The sequence below is a fragment of the Limanda limanda genome, chromosome 14 (genome assembly GCF_963576545.1).
Source record: "Limanda limanda chromosome 14, fLimLim1.1, whole genome shotgun sequence".
NCBI classification, from domain to species: Eukaryota; Metazoa; Chordata; class Actinopteri; order Pleuronectiformes; family Pleuronectidae; genus Limanda; species Limanda limanda.
In genome coordinates, this window is record NC_083649.1 from 20,459,133 (window position 1) to 20,485,576 (window position 26,444).

Consider the following 26,444-nt stretch of genomic DNA (forward strand, 5'->3'; position numbering starts at 1 on the left):
TTGTAAAGTAGAGGGAAAATACTCCCGCTGTTGGAAAAAAATACTGATTTTCCCTTCCCTCCTATCCTGTCCCTTTTTTTCATCTTGTTGTTACATATTTGTCAGTAAGTAAACGTAACACGTCACCTACAAGTACACAGATCCTAGGAGCCCTGCAGGTTTATTAACATCGACAAGGAGGTTCTGCTTTGGTCTGGGTTTGTCTGTCAGATGGAAAAAACTACTGGACAGATTTCTAGAGTAGAAGGATGTGGTGTGGGTCAGGGAAGAACACATTGGATTTTGGTGTGGATCAGGGAGGGGATCCAGGAACTTTTTTCAACACTGCAATATTTTTTCAACATTTTCCTAAACTTCTCAGAGAAGAGTAAATGGATCTTGATGTTAAAAGCAAACCGGCATGATTAGGGGACTGATGTCTGTGAGCGAGTCAAATTTGGTTCAGTTTCAAACACAAATCCAGTTCTCGTGAATTTGTTGTTTCATAAGGGAACCGTTGGGGGAGGTATACGCCAAAGACAATAAAATGTTGTTTAGTCAAAGGTCAGAGCTTCATATCTCAAGCCATAAACACTTAGTAAATCTTGCACAGAGTTTATCTGGCACACCATGTCACTTAAACATAATGACAGTTATTTTTAACAAGTCTAAAGATGTTGGCATGCATCTGGTTTGTTGTGCTTAAAAATAATGTAGCAGTACTTAATCAGAGTTTAAAGAATGTGAATCTAGTTTTTATAGCACGAGAAAATGATTTTCATGAAACACCAGCATTTATATAGGATGAGAAGCTTTTTCTTAAAGGCTCAAATCCAGCTGCTGAAATTCTCGATTACACTGAATCACACCCTTTACTGAAAACCTTCCACATATTATTTAAAAGAGAAATTAGCCATAGAGATGAATGTTTTTTCCTTTAATTTGTATATAACTGTCACTGTTAGTTGACAGGCTGGACGGAACTTTTATATGGAGCATCATTTGAATGCATGTGAAGAGTGGCATACATTGATATATTTCTCATTCGCTTTATTTTCCAGGTATCCTAAAGTCACTATATACATACTGTATATAGTGTATACTTGGAAGTACAGTATACTTCCAGTCTTGAGAGCTATAACATGTCAGAAGGTGGTGTCTCCTCATGATTAGGTTAAAACGATGAGATCATGGCTCCCTCCTCGTCTTAACGGATGTAGCTGGTGTTCTGATATCAATGGAGGATCTCTCTGTGTTAATAATTAATCTTCCCTTCTGCTCCCATGATTGTTCTTTGGCCTCTTTTAAAGTACACATATGACACTTAGATGTTGCTCTGACTATAACTCTGCAGTTTTATTGCCATTCTGCTTCAGATGTGAAGTGAGTCACCTCACCAGGCAGACGAAGAGTGAAAGTCTACCTGGACAGATGTTCAGGTGTTTTTCTGAGGAAAGGTTATTTATTTATAATTAAGTAACATGCAGTTCTATAAAGGAGGAGTGTATGAATGAATGGGAGTTCACATGACTCAAGGTTGTTAATCATTTTTCAAATTTGCTTTATAAATAAATGGACCTGAGCCGACTAGTTTAGATCACAGCATATTAACACCACTATTGATTCCTGTTTTTTCCCGGATAGTGTGTGAATCCTTTTCAGCCTCTGGAGATTGTGCATACGATTGGGTCTAGACTTTCATTTGTGGAGAACGCAGCGGTACATTCTTAGTCAGACGTGTTCACAACAACTTAGAAATCTCTGGAGCATTGACCTGTGGAGAGCAAATTGTATTTTGTTTACAGCACCGAAAGCTCTCGTGACATTGACAGTGTTTTCTACGTGTGTGGCTTTTTCATCCAGAGATGTTTGTTGTCATTTAGTTGTTGTTTTGTTTTCTTCTAGTTTTTAGTCCGTTGCTTGTTAGAAACTCAGGATAGGATTCAAACGTTTGTGCTCTCACATACAGCCCCTCCAGATAATGTCAGGAGAACACCTGCAGTTCAGTGCATGTCTGAAAGCAGCTATGGTCTTTATATGTAATTATTGTATATCACCAAGCAGGTTATTAGGAACATCATAACACCCACATTTATATTTAGTCATTCGGCAGCAACTTGCGATCTCCTGTTCTACCACATTCCCTAAAGTCCTCTAACAAATGCTCATCTGGTGATTAGTGAAGTTCACTGAACTCATTTTCATGTCCATGCTTGAGAGCTCAATTCACTGTACTGCAATGTAGTTTTGGTGAGAAATTGATTATTAAATTTAAATATTGCAGAAAGAGACATTTAATCGTGTGTATGGGTCCCGACTTCTTTTTTAGGGTTCAGGTCAGAATTGGAATTGGAGTGTTTCAAGGGACTTTGGGTCGATCAGGCAAATGGGAGCTAGGAGGTTGTTCATATGTAAAGTAGATGTAGGGCCCCCCTTTTGCCTGAAGTCCCTTTGAACACTCCTGTATCCCAGGTGTGTCATACACAAATATTAAGACAATCTAGTCTTCATCCTAACCTTTAAAATTACGAAGCTTTTGGTAGAAAGCTGGTGACCTTTTTTAGACGACTTTTGCTTTGTGACATGTTGCATTATCTTGCTGGGAGTAGCCATTAAATCTGTGAGGTCAGAATAAAACCCAGATAAGCTGTGGCATTCATGGTTGCTTGGTATCAAGGAGCTTGAAGTGTGCCAGGAAAACTTTCTTCAAACTATCAAAGCACCACCAGCGGCCTGGACTGTTGACACAAGGCGGGTTAAGTGGATTCATGGCGTTGACACTAAAAGCTGACCATTTCAGACTCAGCAGAACATCTGATTCATCAGATCAGGCTACGTGTCATAAGTGTCCAGGGTTTGAGAGCCTGTGTCAACTGTAGCTTCTGCTTTTGGCTGACAGGTATGGAACCTGCCTTGGTTATTCTGCTGTTGTAGACCATCCACCTCAAAGTTGGATGTGTTGTTCACTCTGAGAAGCTCTTTTGTGCAACACAGTTGTAAAAATGATGAAACTGAGTTACCGCAACCTTTCAAACAAGTCTGGCCTTTCTTCTCTGACCTCACTTATCAACAAGGCGTTTGTCTGGATGTTTTTCACAACATTCTGAGTCAATTATACACTGTTAGCCGTGAAAACCTCAGGAGATCAGCAGTTTGAGAAGTAAACTCTTTCTTATGTTGGAATTGAACATTAGCTCCTGATCTGTAGATGCAAGGTTTAATGCATCGCACTGCTGCCACACGATAGGCTGATTGGAGAACTGCATGAAGAAACAGGTATTCCCTAATAAAGTGCTCACTGGTTGTATACAATTAGCCTTACCCTTGTCATACTTTTACGAAATATGCTTTGCACAAGGCTTTCTGACTGGGTGATGTAGGAGAAGTGATGACATCCAAACATATGGAAATACAGGGAGTCAAAGTTCTGTAGTGTAGCTTTGATCATGAATTAATTCTGGATACAAATATTCAGGTTTTGGTTATGCTGGATTGTTTCAAGGGACTTTGAGGGCCCCAGGCAAAAGGGAGCTAAGGGGGCCCGACATCAAACCAACCTTATTGTCCCCAAGCCCCCCCCCTTTAGTCCCTTTAAACACGCCTCCCAGGACTATCATACACACAATCTTTTGGTGGTAACCTCGCGTCATGAGGCCTCATTAGAAGTTTCAGACTGTGGTGTCATTGCAGTCTCCGGTTTGTAGCTCATCATAAAATGTAAGGGCGTCCTCACAAAATTGTCATTGCTGGCGACAAATGTAATCGGCAGTTCTCAGGGGGCTCCTCAGCTCGGGGTCCCAGGCAATTCTTTGCTTTTCCTCCCCTGCTGCGACGCCCCTGGGTATGTAGGAATGCGGCTGGGATCCGGCATTTACACTAGATGTGATAGTTAAGGTTAGGGTACGGTGCAAGGGGAATGTATAATGTCTACTATAGCACTCTATAATGTCAGTTCATGTGTTGTCTCCATGGGGATAGTAGAACAAACATGTTTGTATTATGTGTATAACAGCTTGAATAACAATCAGGTTTGTTTTATGTTGCAGGGAGGCATAGAGAAAGGATTGGAAATGAAGAAACTGGTGCTGTCTGGTTTCCTGGCCAGTGAGGAGATCTACATTAACCAGCTGGAGGCCCTGCTACTGGTGAGACACACACGCACTAGCACGCACGCACGCACACACACACTCACTCACTCACTCACACACACACACACACACACACACACACACACACACACACACACACACACACACACACACACACACACACACACACACACACACACACACACACACACACACACACACACACACACACACACACACACACACACACACACACACACACACACACACACACACACACACACACACACACACACACACACACGCACGTAACAGCATGTGTAGTTGCTGCTCCTGCTGTGTGACTGGGCGCAGGACGATTTAAACTGCCAAAAGAGCATTTCAGGTAAATGTCCATCACACTGAGAGCAGGACCAGAGACGCAGCAGTTTCCTGAAACACAAGCTGAAGATGCTTCCCCATACTGAGCCACTATGTCACATCCTGCGTCTGTCAGCCACACGCTGCACTTTGACCGACATTGAGGCAGTTTGACATCAAGTAGCCTGCAACCTTAAGAAACACTTTCAAATAGTTTAGTCTTACACCAGTTAAAGTTGAGAAACCTGCACTGCTGCAACACAAAAAGCACTTCTTAGTAGGCAGTTAATTAATTATACAAGAACTGCAATGATCTGTCTGTCTTTCAGTTCCCTCTGTTTCAGCCCTAACAACACCATAGGTCATTTTACAATCAACCAATAGTTTGTTCCTGTCCTTCTCCACTTCCCCCAGACACTGAGAGAATGTCTACAACTCACGCTGTGTGCTGCATTTTGATATACTGTCTATATAGTTGATTTGGCAAGTTTAAGGTTACAGGTTGACAACTGTGTGAACACAAATGCATCCTGGGCCTCATTGAAGGACCTCCTACTCAGCTGACGATCTCTGACCTGCTGGAGTTTCACTATAAACCCGAGGAATTCTCTCTCTCTTTCTCGCGCACACACACACACACCGACAAATAGAAAACAGACCCATCTGTAAAATCTGACTGGCTAAAAATAACCCCATTTGTTCTATGAAAACATAAATGACGTAGATGTTTATTTTGATGTAGTGAAGTGAGATCTGATCACAGGTCGTCAGTTGAAATGGTGTCTACTGTCAGGTGGGAACAGGCCAGTGAACCACTGGGGCTAAATACCCCAAAGGACTAAGTTTACAACTGGTTCAACACATCCTGTCCTCCTCTTTATGAGCTGAGAATGAGCCATATATTACACTTGTATAACATGGAAAAACACATTTGTCTCTATGGGGGCTTTTTCTCTTCCATCATATATAGAACATGCTGGAGGCGTCGACTGTGTCTCAGCAGCCATTATCGGGGCTTTTAATTGAGCCGGCCTGTCTGATTAGCCATCTCACAACCCCTGCAATCAGTGGGAGACTGACTCATCATCAGCTCCAGAGACTCCATGACATGAAAGCTTTTCTATTTTTACTGTAATTCATGGTCCCCCTGTACCATGCCCACCTCACACATCTATGATTAACTGAGTTGACTTCCAATCGTACTGGTCAGAAACAGCCCAGGGGAGAGGAGGTTTGCAGATTCACTAAGATTACACACTTATCACTGTGTGACACATAGCAATTTATAAAAACTTTCTTTTCCAGGCACTGGTCCAATGAAGCCACAGATTGTGCTTGCAGCCTACTTAGAAAGTAGATTTGTGTTTTAAATAAACTTTATGACATATTAAAGTTAATGTGTGTACATGTAGGGAAAACAGTAATTGCCACAGTAACTTTGATAAAGACATTTCTCAGCTGAGTTGTTTTCATGAATCTTTCCATTCCTTCTATTTGGGATTTTCCAGCCAATGCGTCCTCTGAAAGCCACAGCCACCACCTCGCAGCCTGTGCTGACCATCCAGCAGATAAAGACCATCTTCTACAAAATCCAGGACATCTCCGAGATCCACAAGGAGTTCTACGACGCCCTCTTACCCAACATCCAGCAGTGGGATGAGAAGGTCACTGTGGGACATCTGTTCCAGAAGCTGGTGAGTCTGACGCGAGCCCAGAAATTACAGCGTGTGGGTCATTTCGTCTTTTCATCGTTTGCAGGGTACATGCAAATGAGTGTTAAAGTTAGAGTTTTCAGGCTTCTTGCTATTTGCGGTCAATGAATCACTCCTGTGTGTTTCTGTGTGTGTGTGCAGCATCATTGCTATTTGTGGACCGGACGTGTGTATGAGGAAGGTTCCATTATATCATTACAGTGTCCGATTTGCAGAGACGATGATGAAAACTACATTCTTTAAAAGCATGTGCATTCACTGCAGTGAGCATGTTTGTTTGACACTCTGTGCTAATGCCATGTTAGAGACTTTCATTCGAGATGAAAGAAATTAGTAAAAAAAAAAACGTCTTTTACACACGTGCACGCTCAGGTTCACAAAATAAAGAGTTTAAACACATGTGAGAGACTGACAAAACTGCAGCTGAAAACTATGAGTGTGACTGCGTGGAAGATAGCAACTTTAAGGATGACCTTGCAAAAAGTTAGAGATCTCTGATGTTATCATGAAAACTGTTGTCTTTTTTAAAAAAATGGATTGATTATGAAACTGTGGCGGAACAAATGAGAATATAGCAGACTGCTAGACACATTATCAATGGAAAACACTGCAGTCATGAGTAAACATTTTAAAATGTATTTGGTTTTGCGAGCAGTAGTGTAGCCGCTATGATTGAAGTAAATAATTGATGTAGTATTTTTCACTATGGGAAGGCACTAATAGAATACAATGGTCTGGTTTATTTTCATGGATTTGAAATTTGACAGAAAAACAAGCATCTCTTTTTTTGGGGTAGTGAACTTCTTCAACTCCAGGACTTGTTTCAACTCTGGAGTTGAAACAAGATGACCTGGAAGTGGAGAACGATACAATTGAGTTTTGTTTATTATGCACATACAATTCAAATTCTCTCTTCTCTCAAGTGTCTCGATTACTGATGCTTTTAGTGATGTGATTCTATGAATACCATGTTATTCGAAGATCATTCTACAGCGCTGCTTATACTGCAGCTGAAAGACACTGTACAGTGGTAATGTCAAATAATAATAGTTTCATAACAATGAAGCTTTGAAAGAAGCAACTTAAAAAAAATTAAAATGCATGAAAACAATTTAAAGTTTTTCAAAAATCATTTTCTCAAGCCACGAGCACACTGTGTTTTTGACCAGAGAATAGAAGAGCCACTGACATGCCAGCACAAAACTTTAGTTAATAGTTTCTTTATGAAGTTGTAAAACATTTATTTGAGTCTGTGTCGAGTCATCAAATTGTAAATTAAATGGAAAATCTGTGTAAGCAAAGCATGTGGTTGGGGGGTGTTTCTTTAGAAGGTCTGTGTCCTTATTTCCAACTTGCAAGGAAAGTACAGTCAATGCTCGAGTCCCAGTTTGAGTCATCAGTGCTCAAGTAAGAGTCAATAGTCCACTCTGGTTTTACAGATGCATGGACTTCATAAGAGTATCGGGCTTATTCTGACATGAAACTGTGCCAGTTCACTCAAGTCTTTCACTATTGCTTTAAACATCTTACTAGGGGTTACAGGTATCCTATATTACATAATGCATCAGACGTGATTATTAATAGCAGTTACCCACTATGACTCAAAGCTGGCTTACTTCCCTTTATAAAGTGGATATTAACAGGGACAATATAACTCAAAATATCTATTTTGGGTATGTGTTTTAAGAATAAGTTTTGGTATAATAAACCCTACATATATAGGGCTCTGTGCAAAAAGACAAATATACTGAGGAAAAACCCTCAGGTGAGCCCTCCTATGGAAGCCCTGTATTCATATTAAGTGGTGTTTTGTCCCATCACTAGTCTCCAAAGTGGGAAGTTTATGGGTAAAACACATTTAATAAATAGACTCTGCTACACATTCAAAGCGAAAATGTGTCAGCAACTCAGGAACATTTATTAGTACGGCCTCCTGAGCGTATGTTCAGTTGTCTATGAACAGAGATCTCATGTAGGAGAACTGTGTGATCTTTTAATAGTTTAATAACATCCTCTCACCCCCTCATCCTCTCTGTGGACCCCAGGAGTCACACCACCAAGTGACACCAATCAGTGAAGTCATCAGCTCCCATCTGTGCCGCCTACATGTGCGTACATGGGCATGTCGTGCGGCAGCTAAACATTTAGTCAGAGCGGCAGTGTGAGAGTACAGATGGCGGCGTAATTAGCTGGTCTGCTCCCCACTGCTCCTCGTCAGCAGCACGGAGGCCAGCGGAGCAGCACGGAGAGACGGAAGCGGGCAGACGCAGCACAAGAGCCAGCCAAACTTTTCCCACCTTTTCCAGTCAAGAGAAGGGTTCAGCTGCATCCTGTGACTGCCAGGTTTACAGTTCGTTCAACCAGATTACCCAAGTAAGGCAAACGAGGCAAACAGTGGAGAGGCTCAAATTTTGGAATGGTCATGGTTGTAAGGAACCATGACAAATAGAAATCTGTACTGCAATAAATGTATAATTTTATTGTGCTTCAATGGATTACTGCCTCCCGATGGATACTGTTTTATCCACCTCAGTGTTGAGGCTCTGTCAGTCCAACGATTTACGACTAAATAACTGTTTGTTGAATTGCCACCTTTTTTCAAGCAACATGAGGTTCACTCGTTTGGATTTTAGTGGATGAAATGCCATGGAATTTGATCAAACTTTTGATATATAGCTTTTGATTAACACAGAATAGTTTAGTGCATATTCACATTGTCATTGTCACGTCAGTATGTTGACATTAAGGAGCTGTCTGAATCTTGTTTCTTCCACCTAAGAAGTATCAGTAAATTGAGGCCTGTAGTTTCTCAGGCCCAATTAGAGATGCTGATTAACACTTTCGTTTCTTCTCACATTGAGTCCTGCAATGTTCTTTTGTCCTCTCTCAGTAAATCGGCTCCGATCGTCTGAAGCAATCCAAAATACTGCTGCCAGACACACTAGGTCAGACAGATGGTCCCATATTACACACATAGGGCCAAAAAGTTAACCCATACAAATGAAAAAATAATATACATATAAACACTAGAAAACCAGTAATGTCATCTAAATGCCTGTTCAGTTATACATTTTTCTGATTGAACTGGTTATTAAGTTAATCCACAGAATTAGCAAACTGTAAAGATGTAGGTAGCCCCCAGCTTTGGTGTTTTTGTCGCAAAAGCTTGGTCTTTTGTTCCACTCTGTCTTTTAACAGGGGACAATAGTATGTAATACATTTAAATTCTCCGATCTGACAAATAAAGCTAATTAATCAGGGCTGAGTTGATCTCACAGATGTGTAGGGGCTGAATGGTGCAGTGCTCTATATGTAAGAGTGAGAATTTTGAACAAAATTCTGTAGGAGACAGTGAATAGAAGTAAGTACATCCCTTTAGGGCTCTTGTCTGTATAAAGTGCTATATAAATAAACTTTACTTACTTACTGACATTAGCATGTCGAAGAGACGTTGGCAATTTAATTCGGCTCATTTGGGCTCAGGGTTTTTCTCACTGTGAGATTTGGATGTAGGTCTAAATTTGACTGTGGCCTCTCAGTGATGCTAGTTACAGTATCTTTGGATTCTACCTTTGCAGTCACACGCTACATTCATGGTTTGCTAAGTTTGAGAGTTAAACCTTTTGTTTCAACTATGCCCCATGGGAAACAATGTAGGATGGTGCATGTGGTGCATGTATTGTGCAATTGATGCTGATACATGCTGGGATATTTCTCAACAACACAGCAGTTAAATGTGCTGTATAGATATACTGCTAATTGCTTAATATCCATTATACTACTGTCAATGCTGCATGAGTCTTTGTTTTTCTCAAACTGATCTTAAACATGTGAACTGTGCTATAGCAAAGTAGGCCATCCTCTAAAATAACCAATTCACCTTAAAAGTGTTGATTTCTAGTATAGTCCCTCTTTCTCTTTCCAGCACTAACCTTTTCTACCTCCTCCTTCACTCACAAACACTATGTTGACTGTGTTTGCAGCATTACTCAAAGTGATGGACAGAGCTGAGGAGGTTTCATACCGGTCACAGTGTGTCCAAGTAACTGAGGAAATACCATCATCCTGTCATCCTGTTTGGTTTGAACCAAATCTATGGAAATTCAGTGATCACACACTCTTCCTTCCATGCAAGTTTTTGTAACGCATGTTTGGCAGATTTTTTTTCTTAATGGGCCTAAACATTAGTGTCAGGATTGTGCTAAGATCACACAATTAATGTTTTAATTTCTCCATCTGTTCTTACTGAGAACTTATTGATCTCTAACATCTTACTCGTTTCATATGAGGCCGGATGACTCCCTCACAGCTCCTCTCTTGAGGCCAAGTCTGCTCTTCACACTCCGCGAGGAAGTGGAAGGAGAGGAAATTAAAACACTGTAGAGGAAGAAGGGATTTAAGGACAAAAGTAACAAGTCTTACTCCTTCAATCTTTTCAGCTAAATCCAATCTCATTGCTTTAATAGTGTGCAGTCAGCTCTTCAACCCGGCTATTCAAGCTTAGCTGTAGCAGGATGCATATTCATGCACTGCTGGTCTGCAGCTTGTGTCACAATACACATACAGTGCTGCAGAGAGGGGCTGGAAAACGAATGGGAAGAGAGAAGAGAAAGGACCACTGCATGGAGCCAAGAGTGGAGTGGCATCATGGGAATGTGATTAGATTAAGTTCACTGACTATAGTGTGTGTGTGTGCGTGGAGTGTTCGGGCAAACGTGATGGAAATTCTGATGGGAATAGAAAATGAATTAACCAGCGCTGTATATGAATTTGAAAACATCTGCGTGATCTGCAGAAAATATGTGCCTGCTACATGTAAATGAATGTTTGTTTTTAATTACTGCCATGACAGACCTGTGCTGAGCTGTAATAGGAAAATGTGTTAGACAGGAAAACCTTTCTTTCTCAATGTGTCTCCAGTATCCACTAAATCCAATCCAGATCAGAAAGGAAAGGGAGAAATGGCACAGTCATCGTGCATATTAACATAGCGGCTATTTTCCTCTGATGTCAGCTGAGTAACTGCTGTGTTGTTGTGGTTATATACGTCATTCAACACGTCACGGCATGATGTCAGAGGAAAATGGCCGCCTTGAGGTCTATAGTCCCTCATCTTCTATTTGCACCTGTTTTTTTTCTCTTCGACCTCAATATCTCCTCTCTTAATTCTCTCTCTTTCCATGTGACCCAGGCCAGCCAGCTTGGTGTGTACAAGGCCTTTGTGGACAACTACAAGGTGGCGCTAGAGACGGCAGAGAAATGCAGCCAAGCCAACATCCAATTCCAGAAGATATCTGAGGTGAGTTCATCATCCAGAGATAAAATATGACTCCGGGAGCAGATGGAAGGACTTGAGCAGAACCTGAATAGCGGCTGTCATTTTAAAATCAATTAAAATCATAACTTTTCACAATTGAATAACTACTATACAGACATCAGTTGCTGAGGAGATTGGTGTGGAGTGCCATTTCTACATATATTACATAGTCTGCAGTAAGATTATATTTCACAGTGAATCTGACACATTCTTGCTTAGGAATGGCCCTGTCTCCCCTAGACAGCAATCCCTTGATTGGTCTTAATTGTCACGTTAATCCTGTTCATCGAAGTGAAGACGAAAAACAAATGCACATGGACAGTAAAAAGGGGAAGAATGGCGAGTCCAAGCATCCTCTTTCTGACAGGAAGCAACAACGTTTTATGGAAACTTCTTCTTTTAGGAACAGCACTGTAAAACACTTTAAAAATATTTATTGATGTCATTTAAATATATCAGTATATGGATGAAAGAACTGTGCTTTTCACATAGTGCTCTGTACATAAAGACAAAGCCGGAGCAAGCTGGATATATGTAATTGTTTAATTGGTTGTGTATGTTTGTGCAAACGGGGACTTTCTGGGATGCTAAAACTCATCCTGATTGCTCTGAGGGTGTTATAGATATTAATTTACAAAACATCTGTGAGTTGACTAATGCTAACTTTAATAATGCCAAATCCACACCCAGGGGATAGTTAGATACATCTTAGAACCATTAAAACTATAGAATTACCCAACTTCAGTCAACATTAAACATTATATCATATTCACCTTTAGTCTCTTAATATATAATCTTTCAATTTCCTGTCACATTTTTAACCTTTCACCGCCACTTAATCACAGCATACCAGTGTCTCTTCTGTCATTTGTTCATTTTTCATTTCAAGGTCTTGAATTTAATCAAAATCTAAATAACCTTAATAATTCATGTTATTTTACTGTCATAATGCAAAGCCGTGTTGGTGGTTGAAAACATGGAAAATATTTAAGTTGTGCACCCACCTTCAGCTGTCCCCGGCTGCTGCAGTTACTCCATACATTTTCATTAGTTCAGCCAGCCTCAGCCAGGCAAGTAGAAGGTGCGTGCGTGTGTGCGTATGTGTATGGGTGTTTGTGTGAGAGCATAGTTATGTATATTAATTAACCAAAGCTATTATTCCACTTTCAGAACCTCAAAGTAAAAGGACCGAAAGACTCTAAAGATTGTACCACAACCATCTCAATGGAGGGTAAGTTTGTGTGTGTGTGTCTGTGTGTGTGTTTGTGTGTGTGTTTGTGTGTGTGTGTGTGTGTGTGTGTGTGTGTGTGTGTGTGTGTGTGTGTGTGTGTGTGTGTGTGTGTGTGTGAGAATGTATAAGTGTCAGTCTGAGCTGCCTTGGTGCTTTAAGACTCCGGTCCTACCCCTTCTACTTGTGTATGCAGCGGTGGGTTTTGGGAGACAAACTGCCGTATGGGTGAGCATACACACTTTCTTTCTCTCTCTCCCTCCCTCTCTCTCTCTTTGCCTCTCGCTCTCTTTCGCTCTGCCTCTCTCTCTGTGTCTCTGTCCGTCTCTGCCTGAGAAAGAAGGCAGGCAGAGAGCAGGAGAAGAGAAGGGGGGATATGGAGGTGCTCCTGGTCCTCAGACTGTGTTGTAACTGCACATACGGTAACGACTCTATGCACGTTTGATTGAGGAATCGTTATTGTTGTGAGATTGTAATGCAGGTTGTTTGTATGATGTGTTGCTGGAATGTTTGGACTGTTATCAATAAGCTGACAGATGTTGATGTGGGGACGCTGGATGTCCTGGATGGAGCTTTATGCACAGATTTTGTAGTGGGGCTGTCTGCTTGCTGACGATTTCTGACCTGAAATGGAATTTGCCTTTTCATATACATTTACGTGTTGTGATAAAATTAGTTTCTCTTGACGCTTTAGAGCTTTTGTGTGGTTGCTGAGCGATGATCCTCTGTAGTACACTGGACTGACAAGGGCTCAAGTCTTTTATCATATGGAGGAGGACAGCATCTCCCATCTGTGTTTAAAAGCTAGCCACGTTCAGTCTGTAGAAGGACCGGCAGCCCCAGACTGCTGCTCACAGAGAATGCTTATCACCAGAGGAGCGGATCAAGTCTGGTCCGTGTGAGTGACTGTGTGATTGTTATTATTATCTTGAGCACTGTAGCTGTTTGGAAGATTTTGCTTATCTGCACCAGGTGGTAGATCTAAGGCTGCAAGGGAACAGGGGAATTGTGAAGTGTCCAGATTATTACATTGCATCGTAAATGAGGCTCAGAAGGTCTTGGTGGTTTTAAGCCCATTCTTTACACTGTATTATCCTAGACAACTATATGATATGTTTGCTTTATAGTAGGTTACCATGGAAGTTAAGCAGCGTGAAACCAATTTCATATTCCCTCAACAATCAGGGTTCGTCAGCACCCGGAGCAATTGCTTAATAATCTCACTTCCTTAATAACCTGGCTGAGCAGCCGAGGGATTCCTCTACCTCAGAATCTTCCTCCTACCATTCCCTCCATATTTCTTTGTATCACGCTCTCTGCCTTTCTTTTAACCTGCCTTTCTTCCCTCTACTCATCCTTCTAACATTCCTCCCTTCACTGGGATTTTACTGGACCCCAGCCAAATGAAGTGATATGTCCTTTTGTGTAGTTTCTTCAGTGCAATAACAGCATTGTTTACTTATTATGAAGCTTGCTGTTTTGTCTTCCTGAAACCTCCTAATGGATGGATGCAAATAGCAACGCCAGTACTAAATCGAACAAGCCTCTTACATCCTGTTTTACATGTAAATTGGGCTTCTTGCTCTCCTCCCCTCAATCCTTATATGCCCTCTCCCTATCTGTCTTTCTCTCTCCTTTGTCTCACGTCTACTATTGCTCCCGTCTGCCCTCCTCAACCACCCTCACAGCTCCTGCCTGGCAGTGGGACCTGAAAGTCTTGCCAAATACTTAGGGCTGAAAGGCTGGCAGCCCCTGTCCTAGCTGTAGACCCCGAAATCTGCGTGTGTTGTGTTGTTCTTGTTCACAGACTTCATTACCATGGTCTTTCTCCCTTGTTTGCAAAGATGAACTATCTGTACATTAGCCAAGTCGTCAGGGCGACCTTGAGAACAGGACCAATCAGAGGCATCTTGCTGTGACAGGTCATCGACTTCCAATAATCCTCCTCTCTGATTCTCCCTCTCTCTCGCTGTCTTCTCATCCTCCCTTTTTCTAATCACTTTGACTGAACTTTGCGCCTATTAGCTTCAGTCTTTGTATAGCAACTCATGATTTACTTTTTGATAAACATTAAAGGGATAGTTGACTAGTTGACAGAAAGAAGCAAAATTAGCTCATTATCTATTCATCGCTATGCTGATAGAGGGCAGGGTGTTTAAGTGTTTGAGTCCACAAAACACTTTCAGGGTTAAACAGTGTTTCAGCCAAGGTGACCTCTTCTTCAGATGTAATAAAACAACAAAAAAAAACACAAAATAATTCCGTACTGCTCGTGTGCTGTCATTCAAGTGTCCGCAAGCCCCGACATTCATATTCGCCTTGTAACCAGGTAATTTACACCAAGTTTAAGCGCAAAAGTCCTCTACCGGACGTGGATAAGCTAGCAGACGTAGACACCCACATGTTCCCTTTGTCGAGAGTGTGTGGGTTTCCAGTGTGCCTTTCCAGTGAGTCAGCTCCGAGGAGGGGCGTGTAAACACGGTGTTAATTACACAGTTTCGAGTCGAATATAGATGTCGGGGCCTCTGGACACTTGGATGACACCACACGTGCAGTATGGAGGCATGTTATGTTTTTTTCTGTTTAATTAAGCTGAAGAAGAAGTCACTAGTTACTTCAATTGTATTCGGATACAATTGTATTGGATTCGGCTGCAACACTGTTTACCCCTGAGACTCCAAAAGTGTTTTGTGGACTCAAACACTTCACCCACCTCTTCATCGGCATAGTGGCGGGTGAATTTTAATTTTTATGTGAACTATCCCTTTTACATCTGACAATATTCCTTATCTGGTCTAGTCATTAAGTATATCATTTTAATCTTACAAGTGCCTGGGACTTCTCTGTAAGTCTAAAATATAAGAATGAACTGAGTTAGCATGTAAGTGTCACAGTAAACAGTGTTACGCAAACCAATAGAACAAGAATTATTAGTTTTATTTGATGGATTTCCATAACATTTTGTACAGGTGAAATGTCTCTTCACGGAAAATCAAAAAATGCCCTTGTAAAAACACACACACACACACACACACACACACACACACACACACACACACACACACACACACACACACAGGACATAGTAATTATCTTGCTAAAGCAAAGTTATGTAGATATGCTATATGAAGTTGTTGTATGAAGTAGAGCTTCTCGCCTCCAGAGTTTTCTGACGGCCAAGACCATGGTCGTCCCGAGCCTTCTGTACCTCCAGCACAGACGGCCAGTGACGAGACAGCCGAGAATAAACCATGTCTGAGGAACGCAACCGTCCCTAGCTGTTCTATCAGCTGGCACAGACGGCTGTATCAGCCAGTGGTTCAAGTGCTGTGTATGTGACAGAGTCAGCAGAGGGACAGGGGACGTCTCTGAATTTTAGTTTTAAGGTTTAGTTTCAGCATAGATTTGAAAAATTAGTGCAGCTTTCTAGATTCCTACTGGTGGCGGGGGGCCGCCAACCTTTGATTCAAACATATATATGTATGAACATATGTATTAAAAATATGTAAATATAGATAACAAATATGTTAATGTCATGACGGAGAGAAATAGTTAACTCTAAATAGATAGTTAGATGAATGGACAGATATATAGACAGTTATATAATTTAGTTAATTTAAGTATGCACTATCTCTTTAATGAATGTTAGCTGCTAATGTGGCTAAAACCCCATTTACAAATTGAACTAGGTGCTACAATTCTAAATAGTACGTGAATAATCAATACAGCTCATGTACTGACTTCTACTAACAGCTGACGTCCAAAGTCCCCTAAACTTAACTAAAGAACCTTCACTTGAGGGGAAGACAAAGCTACACCAAGATGATTAGATGGTGTTCACTGCCCTTGCAGTCAGTGCAGGTCCTGCAGTAAATCCTCCAAGAGGCAGAATTAGTTCACTGAGCGAGGATCATTGATGGAGGCCGCATTATTAATGACCAGTGGGTGGAGAAGCTTCAAAGTGCATCAGCAAGGTCCTCTAGTAGATTCTCTTTGGTCTCATAGTCGTTGAGCGGGTTTGCACAGTATGGATCTATATATCTATATATATATATATCTATATCTATATCTATATCTATCTATATCTATATATATATATATATATATATATATATATATATATATATATATATATATATATATATATATAGATAGATGTGACTAGTATCTATAAATAGATATATATATGAGTGTATATGGTGTGTGAGTTTGACTATGAAATGTTCCACGTCTTTCACTTTGATGGAGAAGAAAGGAGAATTAACACATAAAAGTGAGGGTACAGGAAGAGGAGAGAGACACTGGCACGTAACATTAATGGTGTGCAAGTGAAGTGAGCAGTGTTCAGTGGTCTTAACGGATAAGTGTAACATTCAAGGTGAAGTTTAGCTGTTTCTACCTCTCTGTGGGAGCAGAGCCCTGATGAGCCTGGGACGACCTGCGGTGCATACTGAAGGCGCATCCCTTTTATCTGTTCCAATGTGCAAGCTTTTGTTCGCCTTGAATTGAAAATCAGCTGCTTTAAGTCTGCTATATAATAAATGGAGATGAGCTTGATCACTGAGTAGAACGTCATCAGCTTCGTTCTGAAATCATACACCCACATAGATCAGGTTGGGTTTTATGGAGACCCTTACTTTCTTTACATTATTAGGTTACCTAGCTGTTATTATTCTTTTTCTATTTATTTCTTGCAATGCCTTGCGTCACGGTGGCATTATTATCTTGCCGTTATTATTTTGAGACCTTGGGATATTTTTGGCATTTCATTACATAACTGCTGAAAACCCGCTCTGACAGGAAATCCAGAATAACCACCAATCAACTTCCACCTCCGACCGCCACTCACATCTTCTACATCTATATGAGTTTGCCTCTTATCTCCTCAGGGGGCTCTTGCGTCATGCATCTTTCCCTCTTGTCATTTCTTTTCACTCCATTTCTCACCTAGAGCTGTCATGTATGGCAGACCTGCTGCTGTTCACACTAACTCTGCAGCAAATCCGTCCCAAGGGGAAACCAGCCAAGTGTGGTGGTGGGCTGCAGACTGTGATTAGAGACAGCAATGGTGGCGTGTGGGCCTGGTCTGTTTTATTGCATTTTTTAAAAATAGATTATGAAATAAATCAATTACATTTCTGCTGTTTATGTTGGTTTTCGTGTCTGCCTAGTGTCCAGCCGGGCTGGAGTTTACCTAGTAGCAGCCTAAATACGCAGTGGAATAGAAGTGTTAGGGAACCAATGGGAGGCTGCTGCACCAACCCTGGAGATGGACTGAATGTTAAGCAGTCTGCCTACAGACTTGTGTGTATGTGTCTCTTTCCCTTCATTGTGCAGTAGCAAACTGCTGCATTGCCCCTATCGCCGGTCTACAGAGCATTACACAAACAGTTTTTTTTTGTTAACAATCCCTGTTGATCCCCACGTGGAAACTGTAATTTCACAGGGAGGTCAGAGGTTGCTGCCGGCTAGAAGTCTTGCTAAAGGACAACTCAGCAGTATTGATGCTTTCCATCATTTAGTTGAATGTCAAACTAAGAATCATCATCATCAGTCAGAGTGTAGGTGCCGTGTTAAACTCGGTGAGAGCTGAGTGGGAGTTTTTGTTCTCATTCATGTTGTTGAACTGTGACCCCCTGTGTGTGAATGTCTGTGTGTATCGACGTGTGTGTGTCTGTGTCTATCCAAGTTTTTGTGTGTGTTTGTGGCACTGACTCAGAGCCGTGCTCTTCTCTCTCCACAGCTCTCCTTTACAAGCCCATTGACCGCGTCACCAGAAGCACCCTGGTCCTTCATGTGAGTACAACACTTGTACTAAATGATTTTTAAGGATCAGTTCACTCAAATGACCGAAGACAACATCCATAGAGGTAAATAAGTAAATATGGGCCCTTTTCGTATTTGGGTGAACTGACCCTTTATCTGCTTCAACTAACACACACTCAAATAAACAGATGGTGTCATATCAGATACTTCAGTTAGTCCAATCACTATTACACTGTGCACAATATACTCACCACCGCAGTGCGAAATTTAGAAAGGATAGTGTTGTTCCAAGTCAAATACTATGGTCACCAGTAATGAGAGTGTGTGTGACCAGGGTTAAAGGGGAATTTGATATTTCTCTACCTGGCCCCTCATAAGCTATTTGGATTTGGTCCAGTAGATCGCCTCCAGCGACAGTCTTAAGGGGCATTTTTTTCCACCAATAAAAGGCTGAAACAGTCTGAGCACAAGTCTCACTTATTACTCAACAACTTGTGACTTTATTAGGTGAAAAAAAAACTTCAGGTGCCCATTTCATGAACTGTCGCCTGTAAACATTGTAGCCATTGCTGCCAGTGGAGATGATCTGTTGTGCTGATTCCAATGTTTTTTAGTGCGATTCATTTATAAACCAACATTTCTATCAATAAGGCCCAGGTTGAAACATTTTCTTTTAAGTGCACCATCCGGGTGCTCATAGTGCACTGAGTGTGTACTTGACTTCAATAAAGAATGCACTAAAATGGCAAGTTTCAGTATGGAAGTATGCAAATTGAGAGCAAGACAGAACTTAAAAGGTACTGTAAAGCCACTCTGACACTCTTCATTCTTCAAAGCAAGTCCACCCTTGAGAGTAAAATGTTATCTCATGCTTCTGCAATCAGTCAAGTGCTGAGAAGTCAAAATCTGCATCTTGTTGTTTATCTCAGTGTCTTCTCAGTTTAAATACAGCTACCTCTATGCAAGAGAAATAGTAAAGCGGAAACAGTCACTCAAGCAAACAGCCTGAATAGGTCAGTTACAGGAGTTTATACCGTGAATAAGTCTGCATAAAGACGTCAGAAAAAAAACACGTACAGTGCATCCGAGGCTTGTGTGTGTGTGGTTCTACAAAGGTCATTTTCCTGTCATTCATGCAAAATAAGAGGCGGTGAAAAAACATTGGCGGAGTTAATTTTGCAAGGGAGACAGAAGCTCGAGCCTCTCAAGTCGACAATCCCTTCCTCACCCTGCTACACTGATGAAAGCAGCTCCAACAGAAGCTGGGAAGTTAGGCTCTTAGATGTCACTGAGTTATGTTCTCTTTAAAACATTCTCTCTGTATCTCACTATGCGATACTATGAGTGTGCCTCTCTGCTCAGTCCTCATAAGTCTAATAACACCACTCCAGCCCCAATGCACAGGTGTAGTAGCTGTTGATAAAAGTCTGTTTACAGTAGTGCAGCATTAACCATTTCTGTGCTGTCACAGTACTTTGAGTTTTACGTATCATAGCACAGACTGTAACTGAGTGTGTCCACGTTACCTGTGTTTCAGGACTTGCTCAAACATACTCCAAAGGACCACCCAGACTTCCCCCTCCTGCAGGACGCCCTGCGGATATCTCAGAACTTCCTCTCCTCCATCAACGAGGAGATTGACCCTCGCAGGACTGCCGTCACCACACCCAAGGGAGAGGTGTGTGTGTGTGTGTGTGTGTGTGTGTGTGTGTGTGTGTGTGTGTGTGTGTGTGTGTGTGTGTGTGTGTGTGTGTGTGTGTGTGTGTGTGTGTGTGTGTGTGTGTGTGTGTGTGTGTGTGTGTGTGTGTGTGTGTGTGTGTGTGTGTGTGTGTGTCTGAATAGAGTGATAACAGTGCACAATGCTGAATCCGTCATCAAGTTTGAATGAGGGAATGGTTCGTAAATGGCATTTTAATTGCCTGCTAATAACGAGAGAGGTTCCACATACTGTAATGAATGTAATTGCAGATGTTGCCAATTCTGTCCTTTCCCATTACTCCACGGGTTTTCCCTTTTTAGCCGACATAGCAACAACTAAGTCTAATGAAGGGATAATTGATAAGAGACAAAAAGCAGCCACTGTTTCCACAGTTTTTGCTCACTTTGCCTGAGGACTATTTTTATATTAGTTCATATTTTTATGTCCGTCCTTCTGTCAGCATTGTGTTTGTGGCACAACAAGACCTGACATCCGTTGTTCTCTCAGGCTCGTCAGCTGGTGAAGGATGGCTTCCTGGTGGAGGTGTCGGAAAGCTCGAGGAAGCTGCGGCACGTCTTCCTCTTCACCGACCTGCTGCTCTGTGCCAAGATGAAGAAGACGGCTGTGGGGTGAGTCCACTTTACCTTTTTTTTCACCTCTCCATCCAAAATATAAAAAAACGTGTTAACCAAAGAGGCAACAAATGTATACTATTAGGCTTATTCCCCCAATGTTCACATCTGTATGTATCATTCACTTCCTACATTATCATTACAACCCCTGACAGTGAACCAGAAAGAGTGACATGGGCACTTTAGAAAAGATCCTGTAATTTTTTTTGACAGAAGATCTTTAAGACAGAAAGATAAGAAAGACAAGTGTTTAAGTTTATGATGCCACGTGTAAAGATTAACACGCGTCTATAGTTTAACTATCACATTGAACAGGGTGGTGTGTCCCTTTGCCTCTCAGCAGGGCAGCTTCTGTGAGCATAATTGGATTTTATTCTGGCTGACAATCAACAGTTGTCCGTGTCGTTCACGGCCCGCCATCACTTGGAGGAACATTACATTGCCATAACTACCAGACCCATAAATCAGACTGTGGTGGTCTGTAGTGTTATCTCAGTGAGCTGTCTAAAGGCTACACACACAAACACACACACACTTAGAGTTAAAGCAGATAACTCAATCACCTCGGGTTACGTCACTGATGTTCAGATTATCTCTGTTCTGTCATTTTAAATTTAGTCATAGTTATTTTATCTTTGGAGCCACATGTTCCACATTCTGAGTATATTCTCATTTTCTTCACATGTTTTCAACCCTCTATTTTAGTACTAAAGGGCTTGTAGATGTGGTCTGATGATGTGTTTGTTATCAAAGTTATTTTCAGCCTTTTGCATGTTACTCTGTGTGCAATAACTATGAGAGTGCCTGGAGCAGAATTCCAATTTTGTTTCCAAACCAAGGTCTGTGTTATATTTTGATCCTGTTTGTCTCTTAAACCTAAAAATGTATTATATAATTCTTGACTGGTTTCATATCTTCCTCACTATTTATTTCTTCACCCTTTCACCATTACCCCCCCATCTGCAGTAAACACCAGCAGTATGAGTGCAAGTGGTACATCCCTCTGGCGGACTTGACTTTCCAGACCTTGGACGACTCAGACTCTTGCCCGACCCTCCAGGTCCTGCCCGAGCATGAACTGGAGGAGATGAAGATCAAAATCTCGATCTTAAAAAATGAGATCCAGAAAGAGAAGGTAATCCTCTTGGATTTCATTGGCATGTGGAGCAAAATCCAATGTATTCAAACGGCTTTGAATGGCTTAGTCAGAAAGAGTGGATTCAACACTGGAACAGGGACTGAAACCACTTTAATCTGTATTAATACCAAAAGGTGGAAAGTGGGAGATTGGAACATTTATGGTTAGAAAAATGTTCTTTGTCTGACATAGTTGGACTGTCGATTTAATAATCTATTCCAGAAAAACATAATGACAGGAACCATTGAACAAAAAGAAAGTGGCACATTGTGCTCATACTACCCAAGGAATGGCTTTTCTACTGGACTAGCAAATCACTAAACCAAGTTTGTGTATATTATGATTAAACCGGTGTGATGGCCTCTAAGGATGAGGTAGATAAGAATCAGTTTAAAATTAGTGCAGGAAACACTTATTGTTATAAGAAACACAAACACACACATGTGACTCAGCACCGGAAGTTTTGCTCCTTGTGTCCAGTAAAACTTTGACAGAGATCTATTATTTCTCATATGTATGTACAGAGTTCCATGGAAGACTTCCCATGTGAGTGATTCCTGACTGGAACCTCTGCACCTTCCTCTTAACTCTGCCACCCACACCTTTGTTTGTCTTAGACAGCGTCACGGTTAAGGTCCAATGTGCCCTGAAGGGAAGTACACAGCCAAAAATGGAAGTGAAATCCAGACATTTATGATTCTTTAACTGGGGTTAAGTATGAAACTCGAAAACCTTTAACTTACTGGTTACATAGGTACAATAAATCCTTCCTCATCTGCAATAGTGAATTTGCATCACTAGTCAAAGTGCTGAATCACACTTCCTCCTGAAAGGGTTTGGCCTTCATGTCAGACTTTCTAGGGTATTCCCATCAGTGCTGAAACATTCAGTTGTCGACATACAGTGGGTTGAATAAAATAAGACGTTATGAGCGTATTGCAGTCACTAATATGTGTAACACTTCACCCCCGCGCCCCCTGAGACACAGCTGACCCCTCAGAGGAAGACAGTTCCTGTTTTTCTCCTCTCGCCGCGTTACACTCGCCCACTCAGGGCACAGTGAGTGACCACGGCTGGTATTTAGAGTCAGAGGAGGATGGATCAGTGGGGAATCCAGCTGATTGTGTCCAGACTCTGACTCATGTCTTCCTGGTCAGGGTTTGAAGGATGTGTGTTTTTGTTTTCCCTCAGTACTCACACGGAACTAAGGTCCTTGAATAAAAGACGGTTGCAGCATCACCCCACTATTTCAGGAGTTTATCAACGGTCTTTCCTGGAAAATAGGAAGGATTTTGATGAGCTGATCTCATGCTGATAAGAGCTTGGCAATAACAGGAATGACTGATAATTTTTTTTGATGGTTAAGTTATAATCAATCATTGAAATAATACCAACAACATATTTCTCTATCAGAATGTAGTGATGTCCTCTTAGTGCAGGTTTTGTTAACCAGAAAGCGCAAGTATGGATGCACAAATGTTAAATCCACATTGCAATCACACAGATAGATATAAAAAACAAGTGATTCAAAAGAGCAATCTTCTCAAGTAAAGTCTAAACATCAGATTTCATATATTAGATTGGAAATATACAGCATTTTGCTGTATGATGCTTCACTATTTGACAACGTATAACACTTAAAACTCAAATGTTTGCTTCATTCTGTATTTTAATCGAAAAATGTAAACAAGGCTGAAACTACCTGTACATATTATTTGCCACTATTTCAGGAGTCAAACAATGTTAATGTGACATAATGAGCCTTTGGAATCAAAATATATTGAATACTGAACAATCTTTTAATATATATCTTGTAATTTTGTGACATTTTATTATTTGTGCCTTAACTCTGTACTGGAGGACAACCATGTTTTAACTTTTTGCTTCCTATAATTTGGGCAAACTTTTTTGGGATGTATAATGTTGCCCTGGGGAGTAATGTCTGTGATTGTACTTAAACCTTTTCTTTTAAGCTACATTAAATTAAATTAAATTAAATAAAATACAATTTCCCAGTTGGCATCATTAAAATAAAACAATCTTAGTTTGTAAACTACTCATGAATGTTCAGAAAAGTATGAATGAAACTCTGGTGTTTAGGAATTGTTTTTCTTTCCCTTTATGGTCCCTTAGCGCATTTATGAATGTTTATTTACAATAGACATCAGGGTTTATCCTCGTATATGTATGAGTTCACACTAAATTTAATATAATAATCGGCTCTAAATAACTTTCTATATGTTGCTCTGCTTGTCTCTGTTCCTATACAGAAAGCACCAAAGGGTCAGAGCCGAGTGGAGCGTCTGAGGAAGAAGATGAACGAGCAGGAGTCGTGGCTGCTCACGCACTCCCCCTCCATTCCATTCCGCATCCACAACAAACATGGAAAGGTAAATCCATCCACTCCATCCCACCACGCTCTGGATGCATGCATCTGAAGCACTCAAGTCCGCCCACTAGAGGGAGACGTCAAACTTTGTGACGGAGGAGCTATAGATTAGATTCAGGTTCCCAAAATAAAAGTCTTACGACAGTGAGACAAGACCAGAGCTTTTCAGTCATTTTTAGATTAGAGGGACATTTCCACTTTGAATATTCTGTTAAAATCTGTACTATTTTCTTAGAAATGTTTTACTGTAATAACTTCAGTGCAGAGATGACCATGCTGTGTTTAATAGTGTTTTCTGTGTATGTAGAGCTACCTCTTCCTCATCTCCTCCGACTACGAGAGGTCAGAGTGGAGGGAAAGCATCCAGAAACTCCAGAAGAAAGGTAACATTGGCTTTGAGTGGAGTTGGTCTATTGACTGTTTCTGGATGAAGTGGGTTAAAACCATGGATGTTATGTACTGCACTAGGGAAAAATGAAAGTTTGACCATCACTTTGCGTGTTTTCCAGATCTCCAAGCGTGCGTATTAAGTTCTGTTGAGCTTCAGGTCCTGACCAGTTCCTGTTTCAAACTCCGCACCGTCCACAACATTCCTGTCACCAGCAACAAAGATGGTGAGAAACCCTCGCACACAGTATCTGTTTTATTCCCTCATGTTTGGATGCTTTGTGCATTTCTGACATCTCAAACACACACAGTCTCCCTCTGATCCTTCCTCTACTTTCTGCTTTGAGTTTAAATTCACACAAAAGCATCTCTTGCATTTTCGGCACAAAACAAAAGCCACATAAAGAGCGAGGGGGGGGGCTGCAGGAGAGGAATCTAGGTTACAATATGGTTCTCATCTAGCTTTTGGTCAGTGCCATGCGGTGTGTCAGTGGTGGCCCTGCTCTCCCAAATCATGTGAGTTTGCGTTCGCTCCAGATCTGTACAGTGGCTTTTAGAGGCTACTGGTGACATTAAGGCCATCTGGTCGACCCACTCCAATCTCATCCAATGGCACAATGGGTCCCCTGCATTTATTTATTTATTTATATATGTATGTACACACACACACACACACACACACACACACACACACACACACACACACACACACACACAGAGAGAGAGAGGTGACACAGAGGTGACAGTGAGTTGAGTTTTCAAGACAGTGAAAGGCACAGTGTCACATTTTGAGCCTTGGTGGAGGTGTGTGCTCTACTCAGTGGTATTGTGTTTTCAATTGATTTGCATGTCTCTTGTATCCTCTCTTTAAAATGTCGCCCACTGCCCCGGTTTGGTTAAGAGCGTTAACTGCTTTGACCCAATCCAGGAGGTTGTTACTCCCGTTAACTCTCTCTGCTAACTTGTTTAAACTCTCCCCTCTCTGCTGTGTCAGAGGTCCATCACTTTGTTGATACTTTTTCTTTTTTTGTCAGGGATTTGATATCCTTGTGTGTTAAAAGAAAGCTCAGGCCCCAAGTCTTGTCTTCGACTTTTGACCCCCCCCAAAATTATAAATCAAACAAAAACACACACACACAGAGAAACAGTAGGGGTTGAAATGGAGACCAGCTGGCAAAGGAATTTCTCCATCGAGGACGGATGATTTGCACGTTCATTCGCCTCCTTTGATTGAATCATGAGGAATTATCACATTATCTCGTTAATTGTTTTCCCTGAGTTTCCTCAGTTTATTGTTCCAGTGAAGTTATGACTGAAAAAGACGATTTCACATTCGCTCTTAAAGCACCGCATACAGGCCACCTCGAAGCTGAACCTTTGAACCGTTTCCCTGTGAAGCCCCCCTGCCACTTATGTGTACACACACACACACACAGATTCAACCCCAGGGACTGAGCGTTCTCCTCTCAGCAGCCTACAGTGGACCCCCAAACAGTCCAGCGGCCCTCACTTGTAGTTTATTTACCTGGAAACAGTCGGGCTACACAGGCCTCAAGCAAAGCATGAGTGTATCCCTCTGCATGTGTGTGTCGGCGGGACAGAGGGGTACGTGGGGCCACCCAAAAAACATCCAGCCACCACTAAGCGTCCAGCTCGGTTGTTATGGCAGAGGACCGTGCTTGTTGATGTGAGGTCTGACACTGATGTGGCCAAAGGTTGTAACAACAGTTCATTCTCTCTCAAAATCCT

General features: G+C 41.5%; 1 protein-coding gene across 3 annotated transcripts in view; it reads left to right on the plus strand.

The window, feature by feature from the left end:
- The window catches only part of abr (ABR activator of RhoGEF and GTPase), a 125,111-nt gene that overhangs the window by 52,532 nt on the left and 46,135 nt on the right, over positions 1–26,444 (plus strand). For all 3 annotated transcript variants that reach the window (XM_061086017.1, XM_061086018.1, XM_061086020.1), the window contains 11 exons: positions 4,026–4,124; positions 5,936–6,121; positions 11,331–11,438; positions 12,627–12,687; positions 18,428–18,480; positions 19,988–20,128; positions 20,657–20,778; positions 21,748–21,916; positions 24,190–24,309; positions 24,616–24,691; positions 24,818–24,922. In XM_061086017.1, the coding sequence (XP_060942000.1) occupies positions 4,026–4,124; positions 5,936–6,121; positions 11,331–11,438; positions 12,627–12,687; positions 18,428–18,480; positions 19,988–20,128; positions 20,657–20,778; positions 21,748–21,916; positions 24,190–24,309; positions 24,616–24,691; positions 24,818–24,922 (1,240 nt within the window). The remainder of the gene's footprint in view (positions 1–4,025; positions 4,125–5,935; positions 6,122–11,330; positions 11,439–12,626; positions 12,688–18,427; positions 18,481–19,987; positions 20,129–20,656; positions 20,779–21,747; positions 21,917–24,189; positions 24,310–24,615; positions 24,692–24,817; positions 24,923–26,444) is intronic.